At 42.8% G+C, this 25,269-nt stretch overlaps 1 protein-coding gene across 1 annotated transcript in view; it reads left to right on the forward strand.

Annotated features, from left to right (window-relative positions):
- The window catches only part of COL4A1 (collagen type IV alpha 1 chain), a 196,212-nt gene that overhangs the window by 149,241 nt on the left and 21,702 nt on the right, over nt 1-25,269 (forward strand). Inside the window, exons 34-43 of the mRNA XM_090047161.1 lie at nt 487-639; nt 3,063-3,161; nt 3,254-3,343; nt 13,785-13,924; nt 14,490-14,620; nt 14,725-14,801; nt 15,572-15,670; nt 18,147-18,197; nt 21,654-21,839; nt 22,704-22,837. Of these exons, the coding sequence (XP_089903287.1) occupies nt 487-639; nt 3,063-3,161; nt 3,254-3,343; nt 13,785-13,924; nt 14,490-14,620; nt 14,725-14,801; nt 15,572-15,670; nt 18,147-18,197; nt 21,654-21,839; nt 22,704-22,837 (1,160 nt within the window). The remainder of the gene's footprint in view (nt 1-486; nt 640-3,062; nt 3,162-3,253; nt 3,344-13,784; nt 13,925-14,489; nt 14,621-14,724; nt 14,802-15,571; nt 15,671-18,146; nt 18,198-21,653; nt 21,840-22,703; nt 22,838-25,269) is intronic.

The raw sequence follows: 25,269 nt of genomic DNA on the forward strand, positions 1-25,269 counted from the left end.
CCTATCAAAAGCCTCTTTCCACCTTCCCACATTCCCCTGCTCCCTTTCTGTTGTGCTAGGTGAATCTGGACCAGGTAGGCAAAGATGAAAATGAGGGAGAGCCAGACCACCTGACATATATTCTTTTCAGTATTCTTTGAGGCACCATCCTCTGGCAGGGTTGTGGTGATCATAAAGGATCTTGTACTTGGCAGAAAGTGTTCTTCCATAGGCATAAAGCAGATAGAAACTACTTTATCTGATGCCCATGAAGGTAACTTGGACCCCCTGGTATTGGTGTACTGACCCCAGCAGTCTTTCTTGCCCAGAGCAGAGAGGGCTGGACCTGATGCTCTCATGAGGTCTCTTCCATCCTAAACTTCTGTGAATCTGTATGTGAACTCATAGTTTGAATTGGTAATCATTTAGGTTTGTTATTGAGAGAGAGGTGTCTATATAAACACTATATGCTACTGTGATATTCTACACTGTCTTCTCTATCCATAGGTAATCGAGGCTTTCCAGGTTCACAAGGGCCACCAGGTGAAATTGGCTTTAAGGGAGATAAAGGTGAAAGAGGCCTGCGAGGAGAGCCAGGAGCCATGAATAAAACAGACATGGCAAGTCTTAAAGGCCAGAAAGGAGACCAAGGACAGAAAGGTAACCTTAAACCTTAAAATATACATAGTCACTGATTTTTAATCTGTTGCAAGACTGATGATTAGCATCTGTCCTCTTTGTTATAGAAAGGCAAGTTTCTTTGGGTAGATGTGATATCTTTTATTAGACCAACTGAGTTGTTGGAAAAAAGTTCTTTGCAAGCTTTCGGGCACAAGCACCCTTCTTCAGGCATGGGGAGTCTCTGCTGTTGTTCTGAGATCAAGGAATGAAAGAAGCTAAAAGTGTGACAGGAGGTCAGTGAGAATGTAAATTAGTAGAAGTTAGGAAAACAATGGGTAGAGGAAGTGGGGAGAATGAAGGGGAAATAATGGGCGAAGGAATGCAAAAGGTAAGCAAGGGAGACTGTTGTAGTGCCGAGTTCTCTAAGGTAGAAAAGAGGCATTCTGTGAAAAAGTAAGTGGTTAGAAATTAAGAAGACAATTAGGGTAGTGAAGGAGGGTCTGGGAGAGTGTAAATAGTAAGTTCAGGCCTGACCTCATGAACCATATGTCAGGCAGGTTGCAGTGTGTCATAATCCAATGTCTATACTGAGTCCATGATTTTTTGCATCCAGTAGATTTACAAAGTGAAGTTTGTAGGCTTGTCTGTGAAAGGTGTTTTGTAAGTTCCCTTTGAGGAATAGAACTGAGAAGTCAGAGAGGGAGTGATTGTTTTGTGAGAAGTGGGCACCCACAGGTAATCAGATATTTTTGTCTTTGATGGATTTGCTGTGTGCATTCATTCTGGTAGGCAGTCGTTGTTTGGTTTCTCCTACGTATTTTCCTTCAGGGCATTTGGTGCACTGGATGAAATGCAGATATAAGATTCAGAAATGATGGTGGTTCTCTTGTGGGGTGTGGTTGTGGGGAGCTGGGTTGGAGTGGAACTGGGCAGGCCTTGCTGCTTAGCTGCTGGGTCCAGCTGTGAGTTTCCCCTGGGTCTTGCTGTGCCTGGTGCCTGTTATCTTTGACAGGCAGTCAGGTGCAGATAAAAACTAATATTCTAAAAATTTTAGGGGCCTCACAGGCCAGATAGAATGGCCTGGGAGGCTGAATCTGGCCCTTGGACTGTATTCTGCCTGCCCCTGAGTCAGTAGACTAACCAGCTGGCTAACTTCCTTGAACTTTAGTTGACATGATGAATAAGTTAATGCAACATTTTGGGAAAATAATATGTCAAAACATTTTAATGAATAATTTTGTTTCCAAGAGTTGTTTTTCAAACAAATTTTCTTGATGTGAAAAAATTCAATCAGTAACAATAACAGCTGAGATCCAAGATCCTTCATTAAAAGGTGAACCAAATGCAAAGACAAAAAATACATATATTTCAAAATGACTTCCTTCTCTGGGTCTTTCCATGGATGCTTTCTTCTTTCCTTTGGGACTGCATGTTTTGTATCTTCAGGAAGGAAATTACTTAAAAAATAATGGGTATGACTTGGAAGCTTAAACATTATATCTCTACTGCAATGTGCAACAGGTGGACAGCACTGTTTAGGAGATATTCTAAAACAGAGGAACTCAACCTTCCATCTGAGGGCCAGATGCATCCAGCAGAGCCATAGGTTTCCAGCCCACGGGGTCCCCACAAATTGGGAAATTTGGTGGCAGGGGAATGGTGGCATTAAATATGGCCACCTTCCCACACTGACAAATTCCTAAAGCCCAAGTGCTGTACAGAAATTTAGGGCCAAGTCATGCCCTCTGGCCCCGCCCTCTCAGCTGGATGAGGCTGGGCCATGCCCCTTTCCCCCCCGCCTACAGGGCCAGGTCAAGCCCTCTTCCCTCCATGGGGCTGAATTGGGCCTGGGCCTTGCCCCCTTTTCCCCACAGACTATACCACACCTCCTCACTCCTGACGGGTTGGAGCTAGGATGCCCTCTGCCCTCCTCCATGTGGCTGGATTGGACCCTGCTGTGACCGCTCCATGCCAGATTGGGATCTTCAACTGGATCTGGCCCACAGGCAGCCTAGGCATTGCCTGTTTGGCCCACTGGCTAAAAAGATTGAGCACCACTATTTTGAAGTTAGGTAAATCAGGATAGCAGAAGATTTTACATTAGAGATGATACAAAGCATTATGTGGTTGGCTGCTCAGACTAGTGGTCATCTCAGACATTTCAGTCATTCATGTTACAATCTGAGACTTTCTCGTCATACATCACTGGTTTCTTAACAAGAGGCTACTAGCTCACTTCTAGATGTCTCAAATCCATATCTCCATTTTAAAAGCCATAAGTTTCTTTTCATGTTTTTTTCAAAGATATAATTTACCAGCTTTTTTGCACAGATGAACTTCAAAAGGAATAATTCTGCATACTGGCTACAAAGTTGATTATATTGATAGACAAGTAGCTGTTGAAATAGGTAAGTCACTAAAATTGGCCAAATCATTTAAAATCACATTTTTATGGTATTCAGGTGAACTTGGACCATCAGGAGAAAAAGGTATACCAGGGGACTATGGTGACCCAGGCATGCCAGGGAGCGATGGTGAACCTGGTGCCCCTGGACATCCAGGTATGTCTGAATTTTTTAGTGTATGGACCTATCACAGGGCACTTGAGTCTTTGTGAACTAATGGACCTTGTGCTGTTTCACACTGTTTCCAGGGCCAAAAGGTGATGCAGGTCTTCCAGGGTTGCCAGGTGACCCAGGATATCCAGGACAAAAAGGATCAACTGGAGACATGGGCTTGCCAGGTACTGCACACTGAGAACTTTGAGAGGTCACCTTCCTAGAGCAGCCTGTCAAAAGTATCTGGTTGGATAAATAAATAGTAGACAAAGCACCCAGCTTAAAATATTTAGAGCTAGACAGGCTTGATGACCTGAATAGTGGATATGAGTTACATCCCTACTTATGCTGGTTTAGCTCTGCTAGTGAACCCTCTGAAGGAGCAGGCTTTTTCACTATCCATCTGCATGGGTGTGTGAGCATTAGGTGTATGTGCAGTTGCTACTTTCCAAGAATTGAGATATGGGGAGGCTGCATGTGACGTGGAGATTCTGTATTCCTGTCTGACTTCATTCAGGCCAGTTCTGATCCTTAAAATCATGAAGATCGAAATCGTTACTTATTAGTACTTCGCCAAAGAAGATCCCTACCTTAAACAATGCCACTTCTCAGATTTAGACTGCTGTTTACCCAGATTGGGTGACTGAGAGTTCTGATACTCATCCATTGGCATGAAAATACTTGGTCTCAGTTCACTTTTTAGTGGATTAAGTAAAATCCCATGTTGTCTTTCATACTTCTGTTGTTGGGGTTCTGAATAGGGAGATAAAAAAAAAAGGAGTGGTCATGAAAACTTTCACCCTTATAAGTGATTCCTTCAGAGTACGATGGCAATGTTGTGCAGATATAATGTAGCATGTTCACTGTCTGTGCTGGTGGTATTCTAAGGGTAAATTAAGGCACTTATTTGTCAGTCCTCTCCACTTTCAGACACCTTTCATGAGTGCTCCTGTCACTTATTTTTCAAATGAAAAGGGACAGAAAAAGGCTTACATTATATAAGTTGTTCTTTAGTTAATAATAGCATACAATCAGACTTTTACATATGAAAATAAAAGCATTGTCCTGTATTTGCTGAGAAGGCTAAAAGGGAATGCAAACACAAACATTATCCACTTTATGCAAAAAAGCAGAGATTTACAATTTCATTTTCTTTGTCACTGAAGTTCTTGATGAGCATTTTCACTGAGTCAAAACATAATGCACACAAAAACCTTAGTTTTTAGTTTGAAAAATAAATGTTTATCCAGAAAAAGACAACAGCTGAAATAAACAGCAAGGTTAGCCATGTCCATCACTTTAGGGATAACCTCAGAGCAAAGGCCCCCTCTACACACTATATGCATTACACACTTAACTGGTTAATTGCACAATTAATATAGAACAGCTACACATGCAGAGTAACTATCACACCATAAAAAGGTCCATCCACTTATAAATTTAAAGTGAGAAAATGTGCAATAACTTTATACCTAGTTTCTATCTAGCTGTATTTTGCACATGTATCAGGGTCTCCCTTTGTGGCTAGCCCCAATCAGCTGCTGGGGCTCCCAGTTTCAGAGATGCACCATGCACAACCAAGACTAGGAATCCTGCAGCTGTGGACTCTCCATTCCAGAAGTGCCCTCTGGCTCCTGAAATTGAGAGTCAGCAACTGTGGGACTCTCTGTCCTGGCAGCTGTGGGGTGCTGCCACGACTGCGAGTCCTGTCAGCTGTGGGACTCACAGCTGTGGAAGCTTGCTACTTGCTGCTGCAGGGGAAGCCCAGGATGGCAATCCTGGGCTCCTCTGTACTGGCAGTAAGGTTTGATAGGATCTCATGCTGGATTCATGCCTCCTGCCATATACATGTGGATCACACATCAGTTCCTACCTGTCACACCTTTACCTGAATGCCTAGAGGAGCCCTCAGAAACATATAAACTGACTCTTGGGTTCACTGTGTCACTGGACAAAATACCAAGAATCTGATCCTATGAGGGTGACAATCGTTATTGCCCCACTGAGGAACCAAGTGAGATTTGGTGTGAATCAGTGTAGCACCACATGTGAGAAATGCCAGTTTATATGCACTCCAACATATCTTCTTTGGCAGTCAAGGATGGTTGTCTTCTATTATTGTCTTATCTGTTCTAGATAGAAACAATTCTATTATTGTCTTATCTGAAGATGGCTGATGATGCCTATCCGGGATTGACAGACTCTATTGCAGCTCAGATGTGTTTCTGTGTGGGGTGGGTGGGTCTGGAGTTTTGATTTGGTCCACAACATGTTGTTTCTGCTGCTTCCATTTTTCCAGCTTTTGTTATTGTCGTGAGGTTTCAAAGTACTGAGATCCCTGCAGCAGACTCTTCCTCCATTTGGGGTGGTCCTGGGCAACAGTCTCACATGAGTTGACATGGATCTTGCATTTTTTTAAGTTGGTCTTGAGGATGTCCCTGAAGCGCTTGCTCTGCCCTTCTCTTGAGCATACACCTTGTTTTGGGAGTCTGGAGTCAGATATCCAGATGACATGGCCAGTCCAACCAAGTTGATGTCAGATGATCATTGCCTCAATACTCATGGTGTTTGCTTGCAGGAGGACACTAATGTTGGTTCATCTGTCTTCCCACTGGATTTGGAGGATCTTCTGCAGGCAGCATTGATGGTACTTCTCCAACAACTCTGTATGTCTCCTGTATGTTGTCCTTGTCTCAGCTCCATACAGCAAGGCAGGGTTTACGATTGCTTGATAAACCATGACCTTGGTTTTGGATCTGATGTCCCAGTATTTGAACACTTGTTTCTTCAGGTGTCGAAAGGCCTCACTTGCACATTTGAAGCGGTGCTGGATTTCTTTGTCAATGTTAGCCTTCTGCAAGAGATAGCTACCAATGTACCTGAAATACTCAAAGTTCTCCAGGGTCTCACCGTGGATCTGAATTACTAGAGCTGGGTACTGTTCATTAGGAGCTTGTTGATGGATGACCTTAGTCTGCTGAATGTAAAGCATCAGCCCCATTGTCTTGTATGCCTTGTGTTGCAGGGCACTAAGGTGTGCCTGCTCTTTTAAGGGCAGAAACTGCCTAGAGAGAGAGGGCCCTAGGAGCCAGGTAGAACCCCCACAGGTGCAGGTTGCTGTGGTAGCAGGCAAATGAGGGAATTAACCTGCATCTGCACCTAGTCAGCTGACCAGAAAAAGGCAGGGTCCTGGGCACATATAAGCCACAGGGATGGGACTAGCGGGTTAGTTCTCTGGCAGCAGCCAGGGGACAAAGAGCTCTCATAGAGAAAGCTACTTGGAGATGCTTGACTGCATGTTCTGATGCTGGTAGGGTTAAGGGACTATAAGAGCTCATAAGTACTTATGGGTGGGAGGCACATTATACTGAGAGAGGAGCTTGCCTTCTAAAAAGGGATAGAGTATGGACCCCAGGGTTATTTTTGTGTTGTAGCCCAGGGGCTTGTGTTTTTTGTTGTTATTTAAGCTGGTGGACTGAGCAGAGGCTATTGGGGTGGAGGAGGTCTCATTGGGGCACCCTACTATGTCGAGCCCCAGTGCCAGTGGGGCTCAGAGACAGGGGCTGCATAGAGCCCAGTGCCAGTGTGGCGCAGAGACAGGGCTTGTAGAGAGCCCAGCACAGTGAGGGTGCATAGACAGGGCTGCAGGGAGTCCAGCACTAGAGGGTGTAGCGACAGGTGGGATAGAGACACCAGTGCTGGAGAGGGCACTGCTACAGGGGGTGTAGAGACCTCAGCACGAGAGGGCACAGCGTCAAGGGCCCAGGGCCTAGTGACAACAGGAGGCCAAGCTAGATGGAAGTCTCATAAAAAGAGACAATGTTTAATTACCACCTGCGAGGCATGGGGCGTGGTAAAGGGGAGGTTTTGGAGCCATGCATCTAGCCCATAAGGCTTGGGAGGTATTGTAAGGCTTCCTGAGTCTGGGACCCAATAAGGGGTCCAACAACCAACAGGGTTTAGAGGAGTCTGTCAGGACTGTCACTGAGCAGCAACTTGAGGGCAGCCTCCTGATTCATTATTTATATCAGCAAGACATGGCAAATGAGAACACGGTGCCCTGTGGACATCATGACCATCCCTGGTGTAGCCGTATCGTGACACATTGGTGAAGACATTGATTATTGCCTGAAAGTCTGCTTCCAAGTGAGCATGCACTACAGCATCATCAGGATCTCAATGATTGAGGTTGGGGTGGTCTTGCTTTTAGCTCAGAGTTGGCTGAGGTTAAACAGCCTACCATCCATTCAGTAGTTTAGTCCCAATCTGGATGGAAGCTTGTTGGTGATCAGATGTAGAACCATAGAAAGGAATATTGAGAAGCGTGTTGAAGCAATGATGCAGCCTTGCTTAACTCCCATTTCAACCTCCAAGGGATGTGAGACAGATCCATTACTGAGAACTACCACTGGCATACCATCATGGAGCAAGTGGAGGATAGTGGCAAATTTCAGTGGGCATCCATACTTCAGAAGAATCCTCCACACCACTTCTTGGCTGACAGAGTCAAAAGCTTTTGTGAGGTCAAAATAGGGAGGCTTATGTTGTTCCCAGAATTTTTCCTGCAGCCAATGAGCTGTGAAGATCATGTCAGTTGTGCCTCTTGAGACCCCAAACCCTCACTGAGATTCTGGGAGGAGCTTTTCCGCAAGTGAAAGGAGACAGTTCAGGAGGGTTCTTACAATGAGACAGCAAGGCAATTCCTCTGTGGGTTCTATAGTCAGACTTTCATAGATTCATAGACATTTGGGCTGGAAGGGGCCCCAGAGGATCATCGAGTCCAACCCCCTGCCCCAGGGGCAGGAAGTCCTCAGGGATCATAGGATCCCAGCAAGATAAGCATCCAAATGCATCTTGAAGGCGTTCAAAATGGGTGCTTGAACCGCCTCTGCTGGCAGTCTGTTCCAAACCTTGAGGGCTGAAGAAGTTCTTTCGTATGTCCAGCCTGAAATGGTCACAGTGGAGTTTGTGACCATTTGATCTTGTCATCCCTTGGGAGACTCTGGTGAACAGACATTCCCCCAGATCTTGATGAGCACCCCTGATAAACTTATAGGTGGCCCTCAGATCACCCCTGAGCCTGCACTTTTCCAGGCTGAAGAGCCCCATTGCTCTCAGCCTCTCATCATAAGGTCTGTTTTCCTGACCTCTGATCATGCGCATGGCTCTCCTCTGCACCCTCTGAAGCTTCTCCATGTCCTTTTTGAATTGTGGAGCCCAAAACTGGACGAAATACTCCAGCTGCGGCCTCACCAAGACTGAGTACAAGGGGAGAATGACGTCCGGGGATCTGCTTGAGAAGCATCTATGGATGCAAGCCAGCATTTTGCTTGCTTTACTAGCTACAGCATCACACTGAAGGCTCATGTTCATCTTGTGGTCAACCATGACCCCCAAGTCCCTTTCATCTGTAGTGCTAAGCAGTGTAGCACTGCCAAGCTTATAAGCATGGTGCAGGTTTTTCCTCCCAAGGTGGAGAACCTTGCATTTTTCAGTGTTGAACACCATCAGGTTCTCATCCACCCATTTCATGAGTCTGTCCAGATCTGTCTGGATCACCCTGCTATCCTCAGGTGTGGATGCTTTACCCCAGAGTTTGGTGTCATCGGCGAACTTGGCCAGTCCGCTTCTGACACCAACGTCCACATCATTGAAGATGTTAAACAGTGTAGGCCCTAGGACAGAGCCTTGTGGGACCCCACTGGCTCCCATCTGCACCAAGACGATTGGCTCCCGTCGACCACCAGCCTCTGGCTCTTACCATGGAGCCAGTTCCCCAGCCAGTGGATCATAGTAATATCAAGGCCACAGTTAGCCAGTTTAGCCAAGAGGTGATTGTGGGATACCAGATCAAAGGCTTTTTTAAAGTCAAGGTATATGATGGTGATCTCTTTCCCCTTGTCCAGGTGATAAGTCACCTGGTCATAAAAGGAAATGAGATTGGTCAAGCAAGACCTAGCCGTAACAAACCCATGCTGGGTATCCCTCAGGATATTGCCTTCAGCTAGTCTGTTAAGGATGGCCTCCTTGATAATCTTTTCCAAGACCTTCCCCAGGATAGAGGTCAGGTTGATGAGCCTGTAGTTTGCCAGATCTACTTTCCTCCCTTTCTTGAAGATTGGCATGACATTGGCCCTCTTCCAATTATTGACTTGTCTCCTTTCTTGAAGACTCTTGCAGTCATTGCTTCCCTGAGGTTATCTGGGATTTCCTCATTGTTTCATATCCTTAAATTGAGAGCAAGAAGCTGTAATATGAGCTCCTCTCTCCCCTGCTTAAAGATTTCCAGGGGGATTCCATCCGCTCCAAATGTCTTGTTCTTCATCTGCTTGACAGCTTTCCTCACCGTGCCAAGGACTGAAGGGATTCTGAGATCGTTTCTGACTGCGTGTTGTGGGAGAACACGCTCGTCATTAGCACAGTTTTGGTTGAGAAGGTCTTTGAAATGCTCCTTCCAATGGGCATTGATGGCTCCCCTTTCCTTAATCAGGTCTTCTCTATTGTTAGGTCTCAAGGGGTTGGTCCCTGAGTGCTCAGTCCGCAGATAGCTTTGGTGGCACTAAAGAAATTGTGTATATTGTGGATGTTAGCAAGGTGTTGAATCTCTCCTTAGCCTTGTCTTCCTTCCATTTGTTCTTCATATTGCGGATCCCTCCTTGTTCTTCATATTGCATGGACCTTTGCCTTGTCTTGATGGAGATTCAGTTTCTTTTGCTAGGAGTTGTCATTTTGACAAGTACAAAGGCTTTGCACTTGCCATTGATTAACTCTTAAATATCCTGGTCATTCTCATCAAACCAGTCTTGATGTTCCTGGTAGAGAATCCAAGTGTCTTTTCACAGAGGCTGATAATGGTGGCCTTGAGAGCACCCCACATGCTGTTGACATTCCCCAGCTGTTGATTGGAATTCTACAGTTTTTCATTGTGATACTGGTGGAAGAGGTCTCATTTACTTGGGTCCCTGAGTCTTTCAGTTTTAATCTGCCATTGGCATTGCTTCTGCTGCAGCTGTCATTTGGGAGCCAATTTGAATGACATAACCAAGTGGATGAGTTGGTGACCAGTCCAGAAATCATCAGGTCCTAACATAGCTCGGGTGATGTGGACATTTTTGCAATCCTGGGCACAGACGAGGACACACTTAATCACATGCCAATGATTAGATCATGGGTATTGCCATGAAGTGTTGTGCCTGTTTTCTGGTGAAACAGGGTGTGGATGATGATGAGTCTATGTTCTGTGCATTTGGTCAAAAGGAGGATGCCATTATAGTTGTTATTTCCTACTCCTACTTTGCTGATGATTCCAACCTCCCTTGCTGCAGCTTAGATCATTGCTCCCTGTTCTGTCATGTACCACCACTGAAAACAGTTTATCTCCATCCTTTTTGGAACCACCCTTCAGTTAATTTAAATGCTGCTATCAAATCTTCCCTCAGTCTTCCCTTCTGCAGTCTAAATAAGCTCAGTTCCCTCAGTCTCGCCTCAGAAGTCATGTGCCCCAGCCCCCTAAACATTTTTATTGCCCTTCACTGGACTTTCTTCAACTTGTCCACATCCTTTTGGTAGTGGAGGGCCCAAAAATGGACACAGTACTCTGGATGTGGCTCATTAGTGCAGAGTAAAGGGGAATAATTACTTCCCTCAATCTGCTGACAGTACTCCTACTCATGTAGCTGAGAATGCTGTTAGTCTTCTTAGCAACAAGCAGGCACGGCTGGTGAACTCAGACTGGTGAGGCAGTGGAGCATCCCATGGGAATGTGGGGGAGAGGGGTTGTAGAGGGCTGGCGGTGGGGGAGGGTGGGGTTTGCAGCCAGCGGGGAGCCGGAGCGTTTGCAGCCTCCTCGCTCCTGGCTGGAGTGCCCAGCTGGCTGCAAACCTCCTCTGCTCCCGTGGGATGCTCCACCGTCGCACCAGTCTGAGTTCACCAGCCATGCCTGGAAACAAGGGCACACTGTTGACTCATATCCAACTTATTGTCCACTGTAACCCCCCAGATCCTTTTCTGCAGAGCTGTGTCTTAGCCAGTTTGTCCCAAGCCTATAGCAATGCATGCGATTCTTCTGTCCTAAGTGCAGGACTTTGTACTTGTCCTTGTTGAACCTCATGATGTTTCTTTTGTCCCAATCCTCCAACTTGTCTAGGTCACTCCGAATCCTAGCTCTACCCTCCAAGTATATCTACTACACCCCCCAGCTTGGTATCATGCATGATCTTCCTGTGGGAGCATTGCATCCCATCTTCCAAGTCGTTGATGAAGATATTGAACAAAACCAGCCCCAGGACCAAGCCTTGGGGCATTCCACTTGATACTGGCTGCCAACTAGACATTGAGCCATTGACTACTACCTGTTGAGACTGATGATCCAACCAGCTTTCTGTCCACTTTATAGTTCATTCATCCAACCCATACTTCTTTAGCCTTCTGTCAAGAATGCTGTGGGGGACCAGATCAAAAGCCTTGCTAAAGTCAAGGTATATCACACCCCTCATCCACAGAGTCAGTCATTTCCATCGTAGAAGGCAATCAAGTTGGTCAGGCATGACTTGTGCTGAGTGAATCCACGCTGACTTCCTAATCATTTTCTTCTCCAGAAGAAGGTATAGCTACCTCCATTTTCTTTGAGCTTGCAGGGTTTCATTCAGTGCAGCTACACTGATGTTGTATTGCCTGAATTCTTGGGCCACAATTGCAGTGCAGTGCTCTAGGAATTCGTTATTAGGGTTGCCCATGAATGTTTTGATGTTCTAGGTCCCAAAAACAATGGTGCATCTTTGCTGGTGTCTTCAACCACAGTAAAGATGATCCCACCGGATGTGGTTACCCAGTCAGGAAGAAATATAGAATACTGTATTAGACATGTAATTTTTAGGGCACCTTTTCTAGCCCCCTCCCCATGTGGGGAGAGCAGAGCAGAGCAGATCCTGAAGACAGCTGCCTCAGTCACAGTTACAGCCACCAAATCACACTCCTGTCTTGTCCAAGTGCTAGAAAACTATTTTGAAACTGCTGCCTTCATGCCAGTTCATAATTAGAAGCTTCCAAACCTCACAGTCCTGCTTCTGTCACCATTAGGTGGTTGCCAAAGCACTTGAAGAATGTGCTGGAAAAGTCATTTTCATGGAAGATACTTTTGCATGACTTCTTTAATTATGAAGAGGCTGTTGCACATCAGCTTCTGCACAGCTCTTGACAAAATGAGACTTTGATCTAATGGCAAGGAGACCAAGACAACTGAGGATCTGGTTCCCTTGAAGCTTTCGTCTGCCTTTACAGACATTGAGATGATAACATCTACTTTGGTCTGCTCTACCATTTGAGGACTTGTAGTCTCATGTTTGGGTCTGGGCAGGCTTATAGTGGTGACATGTACTCACCATGCCACAGCACTGTCAAAGGATCTATGTGGCTTTTCAGGAGGGAAAGCATTCCAGCATATACACAGATTTTAATAATGGATTAAAAAAATTCTGCTTTCAAATTTCATATTTATGTCTACAAATAAATCATTACATTGCAGTTTTAGAATTGCACATGCAGTTCAGACAGCCAGTTTTGCAAACTTTGTATACCTTTGTTTACAGTTTTTTTCTTTTCCATAACATTGTTGATATTGTGTACAGCTCCCTTAAGAATGTAGCTTCCACTGATTTTCAAAATTGCTGCATATGGTACATGGACTGCAAATCCTAGTGCAACAGTTCCCAAACTCTGACAGATTGCGCACTGACAATTTAAAATAATACAACCTTAAGTACCACCAGCAAATTTTGGTCATATAAGGTAATTATAATAAATCTGTTAATGCATACCACTGCCAGGTTGTCTGTGTACCACTGGTGGTATCCATACCACAGAGTGGGAACTGCTGTCCTAGTACTTTGTTAACCATCTGTGATGTTTTTGGTAAATAAAAGAATGTAAGGAATGCATCTTTAAGGTGGAATTCCTTAGAGGTGGCTATCTGTACTTAACCTATTTGAAAAATCAAAAGACAAAAGATTAGAGATAAAAAAAATTAATTACCTTATGGTTTGCTCTAACGACCTGTTTCTGTTGATTATACATTATTTGTATCAGTTTCAATTGTTAGTCAGAATGGTTTTTAGCATTCTTAAGCAATGAAAAGAAAAGTTATTATCATACTGAATACCACCCCTTTACATCTGGGGCCAATTCTACAAATTTCTTCTACTGAGTAGCACATTATTCATTTAGCTAGTCTCACTGACCTTCTTATCCGAGGGCTATTTTAATTACTTTGTTATGGTGAAACCTGTGAATAATGCTGGTCCCACTGATCCAGCAAGCACATTACAAGTTGCATTTGTCGGGTACTCTATATTTCTGCTTTCTAAATGATGGGAACCTGAGCATCTTTTTGCTTTTGATTGTGTGCATGGCTAAATCCCATGCACACTTATCCTCATGTATATACACTAAAACTAGAGAGGCAACAAAAAAATAATGTCTTTAGATGGCCAGGTTCTGGCTTATATGCTACAGAGTAATGAAGTAGTTCTAACATTCACATTATTGTGTGGACATCATTGCAGTAACAGACCTTTGCCTATATTGTTATGGTACCCATGTTTTAAAATGCTTTAATTTTGTTATTATTAGGAACACCAGGAGTAAAAGGTGTGCAAGGTGTTGCGGGTTTACCAGGTAGGCCAGGATTCCCAGGAGAGAAAGGTGAAAAAGGAGACAAGGGCCAGGCTGGTTTTCCAGGGACTGGAATTCCAGGGACTCCTGGTGACAAGGTATTTATAATCCCAAATAATAAATTGCTTCATTTCTATAGCTGCCTGTTTCTAAAAGACTCATTTGGGCATAATCTATTCCTGTAGTAGTGTTTGGAGACTGCATATTAGATTTTGAGAACCTCAATTAACCTCAAATAAGTATTATGCATGGATGGAATTCATGCCCCCCCGCAATTATTTCTTCTTTTGGACTCTATTATTTAATAGCAAATGGAGATGTGAAAGAATTCTGTGGATTACAACAATCTGAATTTTAAATAATACAGGACAAGAATAAACATACTTTGAGGCTAACTTGCCGAAAATGTACTGGTAGAACAAATTGATAAATGGCTCCCAACAAAGTTCCTGTTCTCTGAGTACTGCATACTTCAAATGAATGAAGATTTTTAGAAAAATCAGTGTTTATGAGACTTCATTGAATTTCATGTTATAGGAACAAGAGGATGAGATTCTTTGTTTTCCTGATAGATAAAATGGGGGTAAACTCTCTTAAGATTGCCAATTACGAAATACCTTCTTATAAGTAAGAGGAGTTTGTGGTGTGCTCTTTTTCTCCTAGGGAGAACAAGGAAGAACAGGTGATCCAGGCATACCTGGGACAAAAGGTGAAAAAGGTAGCAGTGGAATGCCAGGACTGCCTGGTACCCCTGGTCCAAAAGGATCACCTGGTATTGAAGGGTATCCAGGCAAGTGGGCTTTCTCCTTTAAAAAAAAATAAAAATAAAAAAAAGGAATGTAAAATTGATAGCAAAAGTTTGAATTATTGACTGCAATACTTTTGCTTTTTCAGGTAGCCCAGGTAGCCATGGGGAGAAGGGTGAAAAAGGACTCCCTGGCTTGCATGGCATCTCAGGCTTGAAAGGACAGCAAGGTAGGAGGTGGAGGGGAGAAACCATCTCTTTTTTTAAAAGTCTTATTTCTGAAAACTGACTCAGATTGTCATTATAAGCTCTGTATTTATTTTGCCAAAAAGATCCTTGGTCACATTTGTTTATTTTGCAAGTGAAAAGTCTGAGGCTTTTTGCAGGCTGAAACAGTAATTTGAATCCAGAGTCTGCAGGGCTGTTGATAGAACCGTTGTTCTCATCTTGCTCCAGGACCATCTGCAACTACAATAATGAGTTTCATCTGTGCCTAGAGCATTTAAAAACCTCAATGTAGCACCTGCATGCATGCATGTCCATTCCATTCCATGTTGATTTTATGTTGGGATAATTGTACTATAAAATTATCAGTGTAATATAGTTAACCTATACTAAAACTAGTATTATGGAATGGAGGTGAGTGTGTGAATTGTTGTGGCCCTGCACATTTCAGTAAGACACAGACATCTTGGTTTAAATGGGAGATACTGTGGACTGATTCCCATACTCTAACTTTAATAAGGTACAGAATTAGTGGCTTTGAAATAAACTCCCTAGGCTGATTATTCTATAACAGTAGTGTAAATAAGGAATCATGCCACTGCAGTTATACCACTGTATCACCAGTGTATGGACAAAGCAGAATCACAACCAGCATGTAAATCTCATTTGATTCTTGTGGGAGAATTATAAATGGGTTTTCATTAAGAGATGTCTGTGGAAAAATGAGATGGCTCTTAGTTGTTTTATTAAATATCAACAATGACTGATTTTATAGGTGACCCTGGCCTGCCAGGTTCTCCCGGTGCTAGTGGAAAGAAAGGTGAACCAGGTTATGAGGGAATCCCAGGTGTGCCTGGTATCAAGGGTGATCAAGGTAATGTATGTATGTTAGTATATATATAAGCTATAGGACTTGTTGGTTTTAGGTGTTTTTTTCTGGAACCATAAAAACGAAGTTAGTATAATGTCTTGTAAACCACTGATTGCAGCATGTTGCAATAAAGGAGATGATATTGGCAGAAAGCATCTTAGGAAAACAGTGGAAATGTTTAGAATGACATTTTTTCCCACGACAAATTTCTAACAACCAGCTAATTAAGGCCACATGATTTGCCTTGACTATAACTAATTATTTATGACGATAGATGGGTTTGATATAATCTTCAATGGAAAGAGTGAGAAGGCTGTGATAGTGCTGGGCACTGGATCAAGTTCTGTATCTCCTCTTTAATTTTCTCCTTTTGCAAATAAATAATAGTACTACTTTCTCTTCTTACAGAAGCTCCTTCCACCTGCTTATTGTTTTTGTTGCCCTTTTCTGGATTTCTCAGTGAGACAGAACTCACTCTGGATGTCAGTGACAGTTGTACCTAGATGTGGAGTGCAGGCTCAGACTCTTAATGTCAGTGTGTCTATTTCTAACACAATAGATTTTTCAAATCTATGATCCCAAACAGTTGGAAATTTGAAAGAAAAGAGTTTGTGTACAGCTAGTACAGTTGGGACCAAATGGCAGATCGTTATGCATAGCCTCCTCCTGTTACTCCCACTCCCCACTGCACCTTTTCCCTCACAGCAAGGCCCTCCCCCTGCCTCAATGGGATTAGGCTGCACATTTTTTTGCAACAAAAAGTGGACCAAATGTGTTGCTCTGGGCCACTGAGGCAACAGTCTATAAGGTGGAAAATGGACAGCGGATCCTAAAGGCTTAAGCCCATTCAGGGCATGTGGGGGAAGAAGAGTTTCAGCCTCTGGTGATATGGTGTTTTTGTTGCTGACAAGCATTTCCTACTCAGCCCCGGGAGAGCTACATGCTTTTGTACTTTCAACTTTTTGTGTTTAATATTTGTATAATAGAGTTTTAAAGAGTGAAAAAAAAATCAAAAGAAATTTGCCTGAATTAAAGACCCCATGGTTTGGCTTTTTATGACTTGAAATGAGCCTTTTGAATTTTCAAGATTTTTAACCTGCCAACAACTAATTGTCCACAATGAGTAAATGCTCACTGTGGACAATTAGTTGTTAGCAGGTTAAAAATCTTAAACCTTTGGATTTTCTCATTGTGGATAATTAGTTGTTAGCAGGTTAAAAATCTTGAATTGTATTAAATCACATGCTGAATGAATGCCTGGCACCAACCATCACTACTTAATTTGCAGTGTTAAGAATCTCTACCAATAAGTCAATATTTTAAGTTTGTCTTTACCTCAGATGGAAGGCACTGCAGCCACTTTGATTTAGACCAGGGATGTCAAACATATGGCCTGTGAGCTGGATCCAGCCCCTGGGACAGCTCTATGTAGCCTGCCAGGGATGTGGGTTTTGGTTCCTCTGGCCATGGTCATCAGTGGCAAGTTTGGCTTTGAGCTGCTGTCCTTGGTCTGTTACTGCAGAGCCTTCCCACCACTGGTGGACCCTTGTGTCCGGATCCCTCAACACTGGCAGAATCACTGCCATCACTCTAGTGGCCACTGGTGTGCACCAGCCAGCTCTGGCCCACTAGAGCCCTATCGTCCAGATCCAGCCTAGGGCCTCAGGTGAGTTTGACACCCCTGATTTAACACTGTTAATAATTTAATTGTGCATCAGTGTTAGTCTGAAAGAAAAACTGCTCCAAAGGCTCATAGTGGTTTAATGGTTTGATACATTTTGATTTTTTTTCCACACAATAAGGGTGAAGTTACACATTACACTTAGGGCATTTCACATGAGAGTATCTGCATGCTATAGTTAGTTAACACATGCTAAATGTCCTCTGAGAGTCTCAAAATTATATCACTTCAAGCAAGGGTTAACTCTGGGCCATGCTACCTAGCTCATGTTAGGGTAACTTGAGTGAGCTCCACATAAATAAAATTAGCAAAATTGGAGTCCCTGGATGCACTGCTTTCAGCTCCCCCACACTCCCAGTCAGAGCAAGAATAGAGCCCCTGTATCCTGGTTCCTAGTCTCACCCCTCCTCTCTAGCCCTATATTGGCAAGTCAGATCTGTGCAGGCAACAAATGATACTAACCCTTAACATGTGACTGCTCACAATGCATGCTATCTCTAACACTGCTTAAACTTCCACAAATTTAGTATGGTCTATGTGCAATGTGTAACTTCACCATAAGTCAGCAGTGAAATAGTGTAGTAGGGCTGCCTTGCCTTTAAATGTGTATTGTGGTAGCACCCAGCAAGAAGCTTGAGCTACTGTGCTACACAGTTAAAAGAAATGCAGTGTCATAACAAGTTTCTGCATAACCTCTTATTTTCAAATACTGGTACTTTTTACTAATAAATTTTGATTAGTTGTAGATAATTGCAACTACTGTCTCATCCTTTCATTATTATTGCTTTCACCTTGTAGGTCTTCCAGGGAGAGGACTTCCAGGAAGTTCAGGTGCAAAGGGAGATAAAGGTAATATTAGTAGAAAGAAAACAAAACATTCGTGCATGATTTTTATAGACTGAACTCTGTAATAATTGAAACAGGTTTTTAACTCTATTTTTATACATGTACTATTCAGATGTGCCAGAAAATTCTCTGAGAGGCTTAAATACCAATTTCTATTACAGTGGCAGTATCTCAGACATGAGTTAGATATGCCTGAAAATAGGTAATTATCTTAGCGTGAAAATTACTGCAAGATGTGTTGTGATAAGATAATACCAATTACTCCTGTGTTGTGTGGTATGCATTAGAATTTGAAGTAATTCTGTTTCCTTACTAATTTGGTAAAAATCAGTCTCCAGTGAGATTTCAGTGCACTGGGGATTTGAGATCCAGGGGTACATCCACACGTACACTTTACTGAAGAGTTGTCTACACGTGTGTCTGTATTAGGGCAGAGTAAACTAATTCACTCTGTTGTATGATAGTGTGTCCAGGGCAAGTACTGTCCTACACTGGAGTCATTTAGTGTACCGTAATGCACATGTAGACAGTGACTGGGGCTGGCTGGGACACACGGGTGCTGCAGTGCAGGGGCTGCCTTCTGGCATATTGACCTGAGGCAGAGCAGTCCTGCTCTGCAGGCTGAACCCCTCCTTCCCCCCGTCCCCCGCCCCTGGGCTCCCTGCCAGCCCAGGGCTGCGCCATCCAAGCTCAAAATGCTGCCATCCCAGGCACACATGTAAACGCTGCACCCAGAAGCAATAAACTTTGGTGTGAACTGTGCCAGAGTTTATTGCTATGTGCTAACTGCACATGTAAATGCACCTGGTGATAAGCAGTTAGTGTCCAAGAGTGCTTGCTTTGCTAGGAAGGTCCTGTTCTTCCGTCAGCCTGGAGATAAGAACATAAGAAGTGCCATAGCTGGTTAGACCAGTATTCAGTTTCTGACGGTATCAGGAGTGGATGCTTTAGAGAGAAAGAACAGAGCCAGGTATATGTCTAGAGTGATCTTATTCTCTGTTCATTACCCTCCCTAGCATCCACCATCATTGGTTTAGAGATGCCAGAGAATGCTAGTGTGTTATTTCATACAATGAGGATTACCAAAGAATCACAACAGATATAGTGCTAAAGAGAAAACAAACCATTTCTGACAGAGAATATTAAGAAATTCTAATTCCAATCTCTCCTTCTCCCAATCCATGTATAAAATATGAGTGTGTATAACTGTGAGGAGACAAACTAATCTGCAGTATAAAATACTTGCATTTTCTATTTGCTACTTTCTTCTGTAAATTGAAAAGAACTGCATACAATATTGTTTAAAATCTTTGGTTCCTTACTATTGAATATCTTTTTTTCTCATTAACAGGCATGAAATGACAGGGGAAAGCAACTTTTAGAAGCAAAGCTCAGTGGTGCAAATTTAACATCAGATTATTAGTGTGCTTTTCACCCCAGTCCCTCTAATTTTTTGGGCACAATTTGTGTCATTCCTGTGTTTGGCTACCTGATCAAAGAAAACTGATGTACCTAATTGACACTATATACACCCAAAAATACTTAATACAAAGAGAGAACTCAGGTTTTAAACATCTGGCTCTGTGTGTGAAAGACGACAGGAACACCATTTTTTACTTTTTTAATATTGTGTTTTTTCATACATATTTACACCAGCTAATTTACTTTGCAGTGACTGAGCCAAACCAATTCTAAAATTCTGTTTAAAGCTTATTGACTTGTAGTAGTCAACAGTCAGTCCTCTGGATCATGTACACATAAGAGGTCTAGTCAGATGCCTGATGAATCTGTTTGTACAAATTGGGAAAGAAACACTAAACATTTTAAATGTAAATCTTGGTAAAGATATCCTCTGACTTGGAATTATACCTTGTTATCATTATTTAGGCAAAACATCCTCTAAGTGGAAATCAGTAGAAAATGTGACAGGTTTTTTAGTTTATTAAAACTGAAAATTGGGGATTGTTTTTATCAGAGAAAACCAGGATCCCTGCTGATTTAAGGACTTAAGGATTTTGCCCTTAGAAATTCTTAGGGCTAGGGGCGTATGCATAGGTGAGCTTGCATGTACAGGTGAATGCAGCAGAGGAAGAGTGATGGATAGTGAGTCAGAACCAGTTTAACAGATAAGATCTCCTGAAGCTACCCATCAAAAAGCTGGGAGACTGTGGTGTCGATGCCCACACGGTCAAATGGGTCACCAACTGGTTGGAGGGCCGCACCCAGAGGGTGGTAGTGGATGGGTCCTTCTCGACCTGGAAGGACGTGGGCAGTGGGGTTCCGCAGGGCTCGGTCCTCGGGCCCGCACTGTTCAACATCTTCATCAGTGACTTGGATGAGGGGGTAGAAAGCACCCTGTTCAAGTTTGCTGATGACACTAAGATGTGGGGGGATGTGGGTGCACTAGAAGGGTGCAATAGGCTACAAGCTGACCTTGACAGGTTGCAACGGTGGGCGGATGAGAATAGGATGGGGTTTAACACTGACAAGTGCAAGGTGTTGCACATGGGGAGGAAGAACCGGCACCACACTTACAGGTTGGGGAACTCCCCTCTTGCCAGCACGGAGACGGAAAAGGATCTTGGAGTCGTCATTGACTCCACGATGAACATGGGCCGGCAGTGTGGGGAGGCAGTCAAGAAGGCCAACCGTACCCTGTCATGCATCCACAGATGCATCTCGAGCAGCTCCAAAGAGGTGATCCTCCCCCTCTATGCGGCACTGGTCAGGCCGCAGCTGGAGTACTGCGTCCAGTTCTGGGCACCACACTTCAAGAGGGACATGGACGATATGGAAAGAGTTCAGAGGAGGGCCACTCGTATGATCAGGGGTCAGCAGGGCAAGCCTTATGAGGAGAGGCTACGGGACCTGAACCTGTTTAGCCTCCACAAGAGAAGGTTAAGGGGGGACCTTGTGGCCTGCTACAAACTGGTCAGGGGGGATCAGCAGGTATTGGGGGAGTCCCTGTTCCCCCGTGCGCTGCCAGGAGTGACCAGGAATAACAGTCACAAGCTGGCGGAGGGTAGGTTTAGATTAGATATTAGGAGGCGCTACTTCACAGTCAGGGCGGCTAGGGCCTGGAACCGGCTTCCAGGGGAAGTGGTGTAGGCTCCTAGCCTAGGGATTTTTAAAAGGAAGTTAGATGAGCACCTTGCCGGGGTCATCTGACCCCGGTGCTCTTTCCTGCCAAGGCAGGGGGTCGGACTAGATGATCTTCCTAGGTCCCTTCCGACTCTAGCTACTATGAAACTATGAAACTATTCTTTGTATGTCAGTTCTGAAGATCTGGTAACAAATAGTACTTTCCAGAAAGAATGGCATTTCAAGATTGATGTCTAAAAGAATATATCAATACATTTTTATTAGAATAAAGCTTATTGTCAGCATATAACAGTGCAAAATGATTTGGTAATGTTTTTCCTTTTATCTGACAACTGTGGGGGTTGTTTTACATCTTAGGTGCAAAAGGTGATGTGGGTTTTCCAGGATCCCCAGGAAGCCCAGGGATCCCAGGCTCAAAAGGAGAACCAGGATTTGTTGGCCCACAGGGTCCTCATGGTCAACCAGGTCTTCCTGGACTCCCAGGCAGACCAATGGAAGGCCCTAAAGGAGACAGAGGACCCCAAGGCCAACCTGGATTACCAGGTATTTGTCTTTATTGCTAGTCAGCATTATTGGCATTTATCTTAAATACTTTACATTGAGGATATAATTAATATGGCTTAGGATTAAGTCTTTATTGGATCTCTTATCTCTGTATAAATACTTTTTTAATGTAAAAAGAAATATCAGCTTCTTTTTCTTAAATGGTAGTGCATGCCGGAGTAGGTTGGATTAATATTCTCTGGTAGTTTACGCCACGTGACCTTTCTGGGGCCAAAGCATGTTACCTGCAGCTTCAGTGTGCTCCATCCTGAGTTTTATTATTGGCTTTCTGCACCTCTGGATGGAGATATCTATTGCTGATGTTGCTGTATCCTGACCAGTGAATGTGGTTTTAAAATTGAGGTCAAGGCCTTGGATTAGCAGGATAAGTTGATTGGAAACGATTGGAGTACAGAAGTATCAGAGCAGGTTGTATAGTTACATTTTGCAAGCAGGATTCTTTGCATTGCTTCCACTTTGAGCCCCAAATGCAGTGAACTGCCATAATTCAAATAGTGTGGCTGCCACATGGATCACTGTGGCAGTCTTTGCACAGTGAACAAGTGAAACCTCCTAACTCATGTAATCAAAGGAGAAACAAGATCTGTTTTATAGGAATAGATTTTGCAGGACTCCAAGGCTTGGATTCTGCAGGACTCCATCAAAGCTTTTTGATCTGAAAATTAATCCATTTATAAAAAAGGAGAATTCCATGTTACTAGCTATATCTTTGAAGCATTTTCACTTTTTGCCATCACTACTTTGGCTTTGTCTATCTTCACTTGAACCAACTGGTCTTCATCCAGATACTAATCACAGAGAAATGATTTTGCCAATAAATTCTTTTTCATCTCTCCATTTTAGGTCTACCTGGTCCAGCGGGATCCCCAGGACTCCCAGGACTGGAAGGTGCCAAAGGAGAAAAAGGAGCCTATGGTTGGCCTGGACCTCCTGGAAGACCTGGAGTCAAAGGTGATCAGGGATTTCAAGGAATGCCTGTAAGTTATTTTAAACATATTCTCCAGCATGGCTCAAAACTGGTGCTTCTGGTTAATGAATGTATTAATCATAGGTCTTTTACTTTCAAACTAATAATACTTTTTACCCAAAATGCCTTTGGACTTATTGCTGACTGTGTAAAATCTATTTCAAAATATGTTAATTATCTATTTTAAGGGCTGCCTACCAATAAGCCCCAGTGACTTAAAGAACTTAACTAGAAATTTATAGATAGCGAATGGTAGCTTACAACATGCTGTATATAATTTACAGAGTATTAACAGTACAGAATGGCTGCAGCATATCAATAAATCCTACAAATGCATTAGTACTTGCTTTTAAAGGAACATAGTTCAAAATAAATTGCATACTGAAAATGCTTCGGGTCTTTGGGTAAGATATGAAGCCTTTCAAATAAGTGCAAATAAAGTGCACTTGCAGTATTGTCAGTGAAATATAGCTGCTGTTACAGAAAAACAAACACGTAATGATTTTAATGCATTATTGGCATGTATCACTCCCCTTTTACTATCCAAAAAATTCTTTTCTTTGGATCTGTGCATTTCCATGTATAAGGGAAGAAAAGTGCAAATCTTTAAACCTACCAGAATTTTCAAAATTGTGTATCCTTTTTCATAGTATTTCTGTACCCCCATTTTTTGTAGCACGGCACTGTCCATGCTTTAATTTTTTATTCTAGAAGTAAAAATGTAATGAAATAAGTCTGGATTTTGAGATTTTTTTAAATCTGGATCTTTCTTGCGTGCTAGGTTTTAGCACGCAGAACAACTGCATAGTAGTACTAACTATGTGAGAGAGAGGTTTTCAATGCACATTTTCAGGCAGATCAGTATGTACATTCCAGCATAACCTTCCATATATTAAATGCCAGAGAGCTTTTAAGCAGAGCTTAGCCAAAATCATGTCTATACTTTGGGAGATTTCATTATTTCAACATGTTTTGATTCACATTCAGGACAAAGAGTTGAAATACCCCACAATTTCATAGAATGAATAACTCTGGAAAATTGATGTTTTTAAAAATGATGAAACATTTCATTTCAGCATTTCCATTCAAAATGAACTCTTTCAAAATACCTTAGTCAAAATATTTAGTTTTAGTTTGTTAAACTGTCATCAGGTCCTGAAATTTCAACAGGTAAGATTAAGGTTGGATATTAGGAAGACCTGTCTCAGTTGGAGGGTAAACATTGGATCAGGCTTACTATGGAAGAAGGTTGGGGAATCATTGTTCTTGGAAGTTTTTAAGAGCAGGTTTAGTGAACACTTGTCTGGGATGCATTAGATAGATAGGGATGATCCTGTCCCTGGTTGGACTAGATGATATCTGAGGTCCCTGTTTTTCTATGATGCTATAAAACGTTATGTTTAGAGTTACTTTAGTATGTTAAATGGCTTTTTTCTGTAGTGGTATTTTGCCTCATGGAACTTTATGCCAGGTTTCTGATCTCTAGCCAAAATACATCTCCCATTGAATGTTCGATTACAGAGTGACTGGTGCATCATGGAAGTTGTTGAGACAGGTAACTTGGCTCACAAGAGAAATGTGAGCATTGGGCAGCTGAAATATAAGTCCCAGGAATTAAGCAACTCTGGTTAAACTTAATCAAGATGAAGCAAAATTGTTCAATGGAATAAACTGAAGTATTTCTATTCCAAACTTCCCTGCCAGCCTGTAACATCTATGAACCTATGAAACAAACAGACTACAAACTAAATCATCCATTCAGGTTTATCAAATGGAGGCAGATAATAAAAAAGTATATTTTCAATTAAAAAGCTATTTTTTGCTTCAAAAGGGACACTGAGACTTTTTGTCCCACACTTGTATTCTCAGTCAATCCTGGCCTTCTTTTTGACGCTATGGAGGCCTTTGTATTAGCCAAGTATCATTTAGAATATTCAGAGAACACTCCTTTTTAAAAAAATAGATCATGAATATAATATGCTGTGTGACTACAAGCAAATAGATCATTTTACCTTGGGAATACATCCCATATCCTTCCTGATACCCTTTTCCCACCTTGCTGTGTCTTAACTCTTTGGAAAGTTCCTAGGAGCAGAGACTATGTCTTCTTTCAGAATATATGCAAATGTTATGTAATTAAAATGGGTCATGTCTGCTGTGGTGTTTAAGACATGGGTTGACAGCTTCTTGTAGGAAGAATCTCTAAGGTAATCTTTAGATACTTGCTCCAGATCAGCTGGAAATGGAGACAAGAACTATCTTGTAGTGAAATGTGCTAGCAGTAACTTTCACTGAGTGACTAAGGAATGTTTGTTATACTTTACATTTCCTAGGCCTGAGTTTCTGGGCCTTAATGTATACTAGGGGCACTCAACCCCTGACCTGTGGGCCAGATCTACCTGATGGAGCAATGAAATCTGACACACAGGTCTTTCCAAAGGT

This window comes from Crocodylus siamensis, chromosome 1 (genome assembly GCF_052110815.1).
Source record: "Crocodylus siamensis isolate JL-2025a chromosome 1, ASM5211081v1, whole genome shotgun sequence".
In the NCBI taxonomy this organism is placed as follows: domain Eukaryota; kingdom Metazoa; phylum Chordata; order Crocodylia; family Crocodylidae; genus Crocodylus; species Crocodylus siamensis.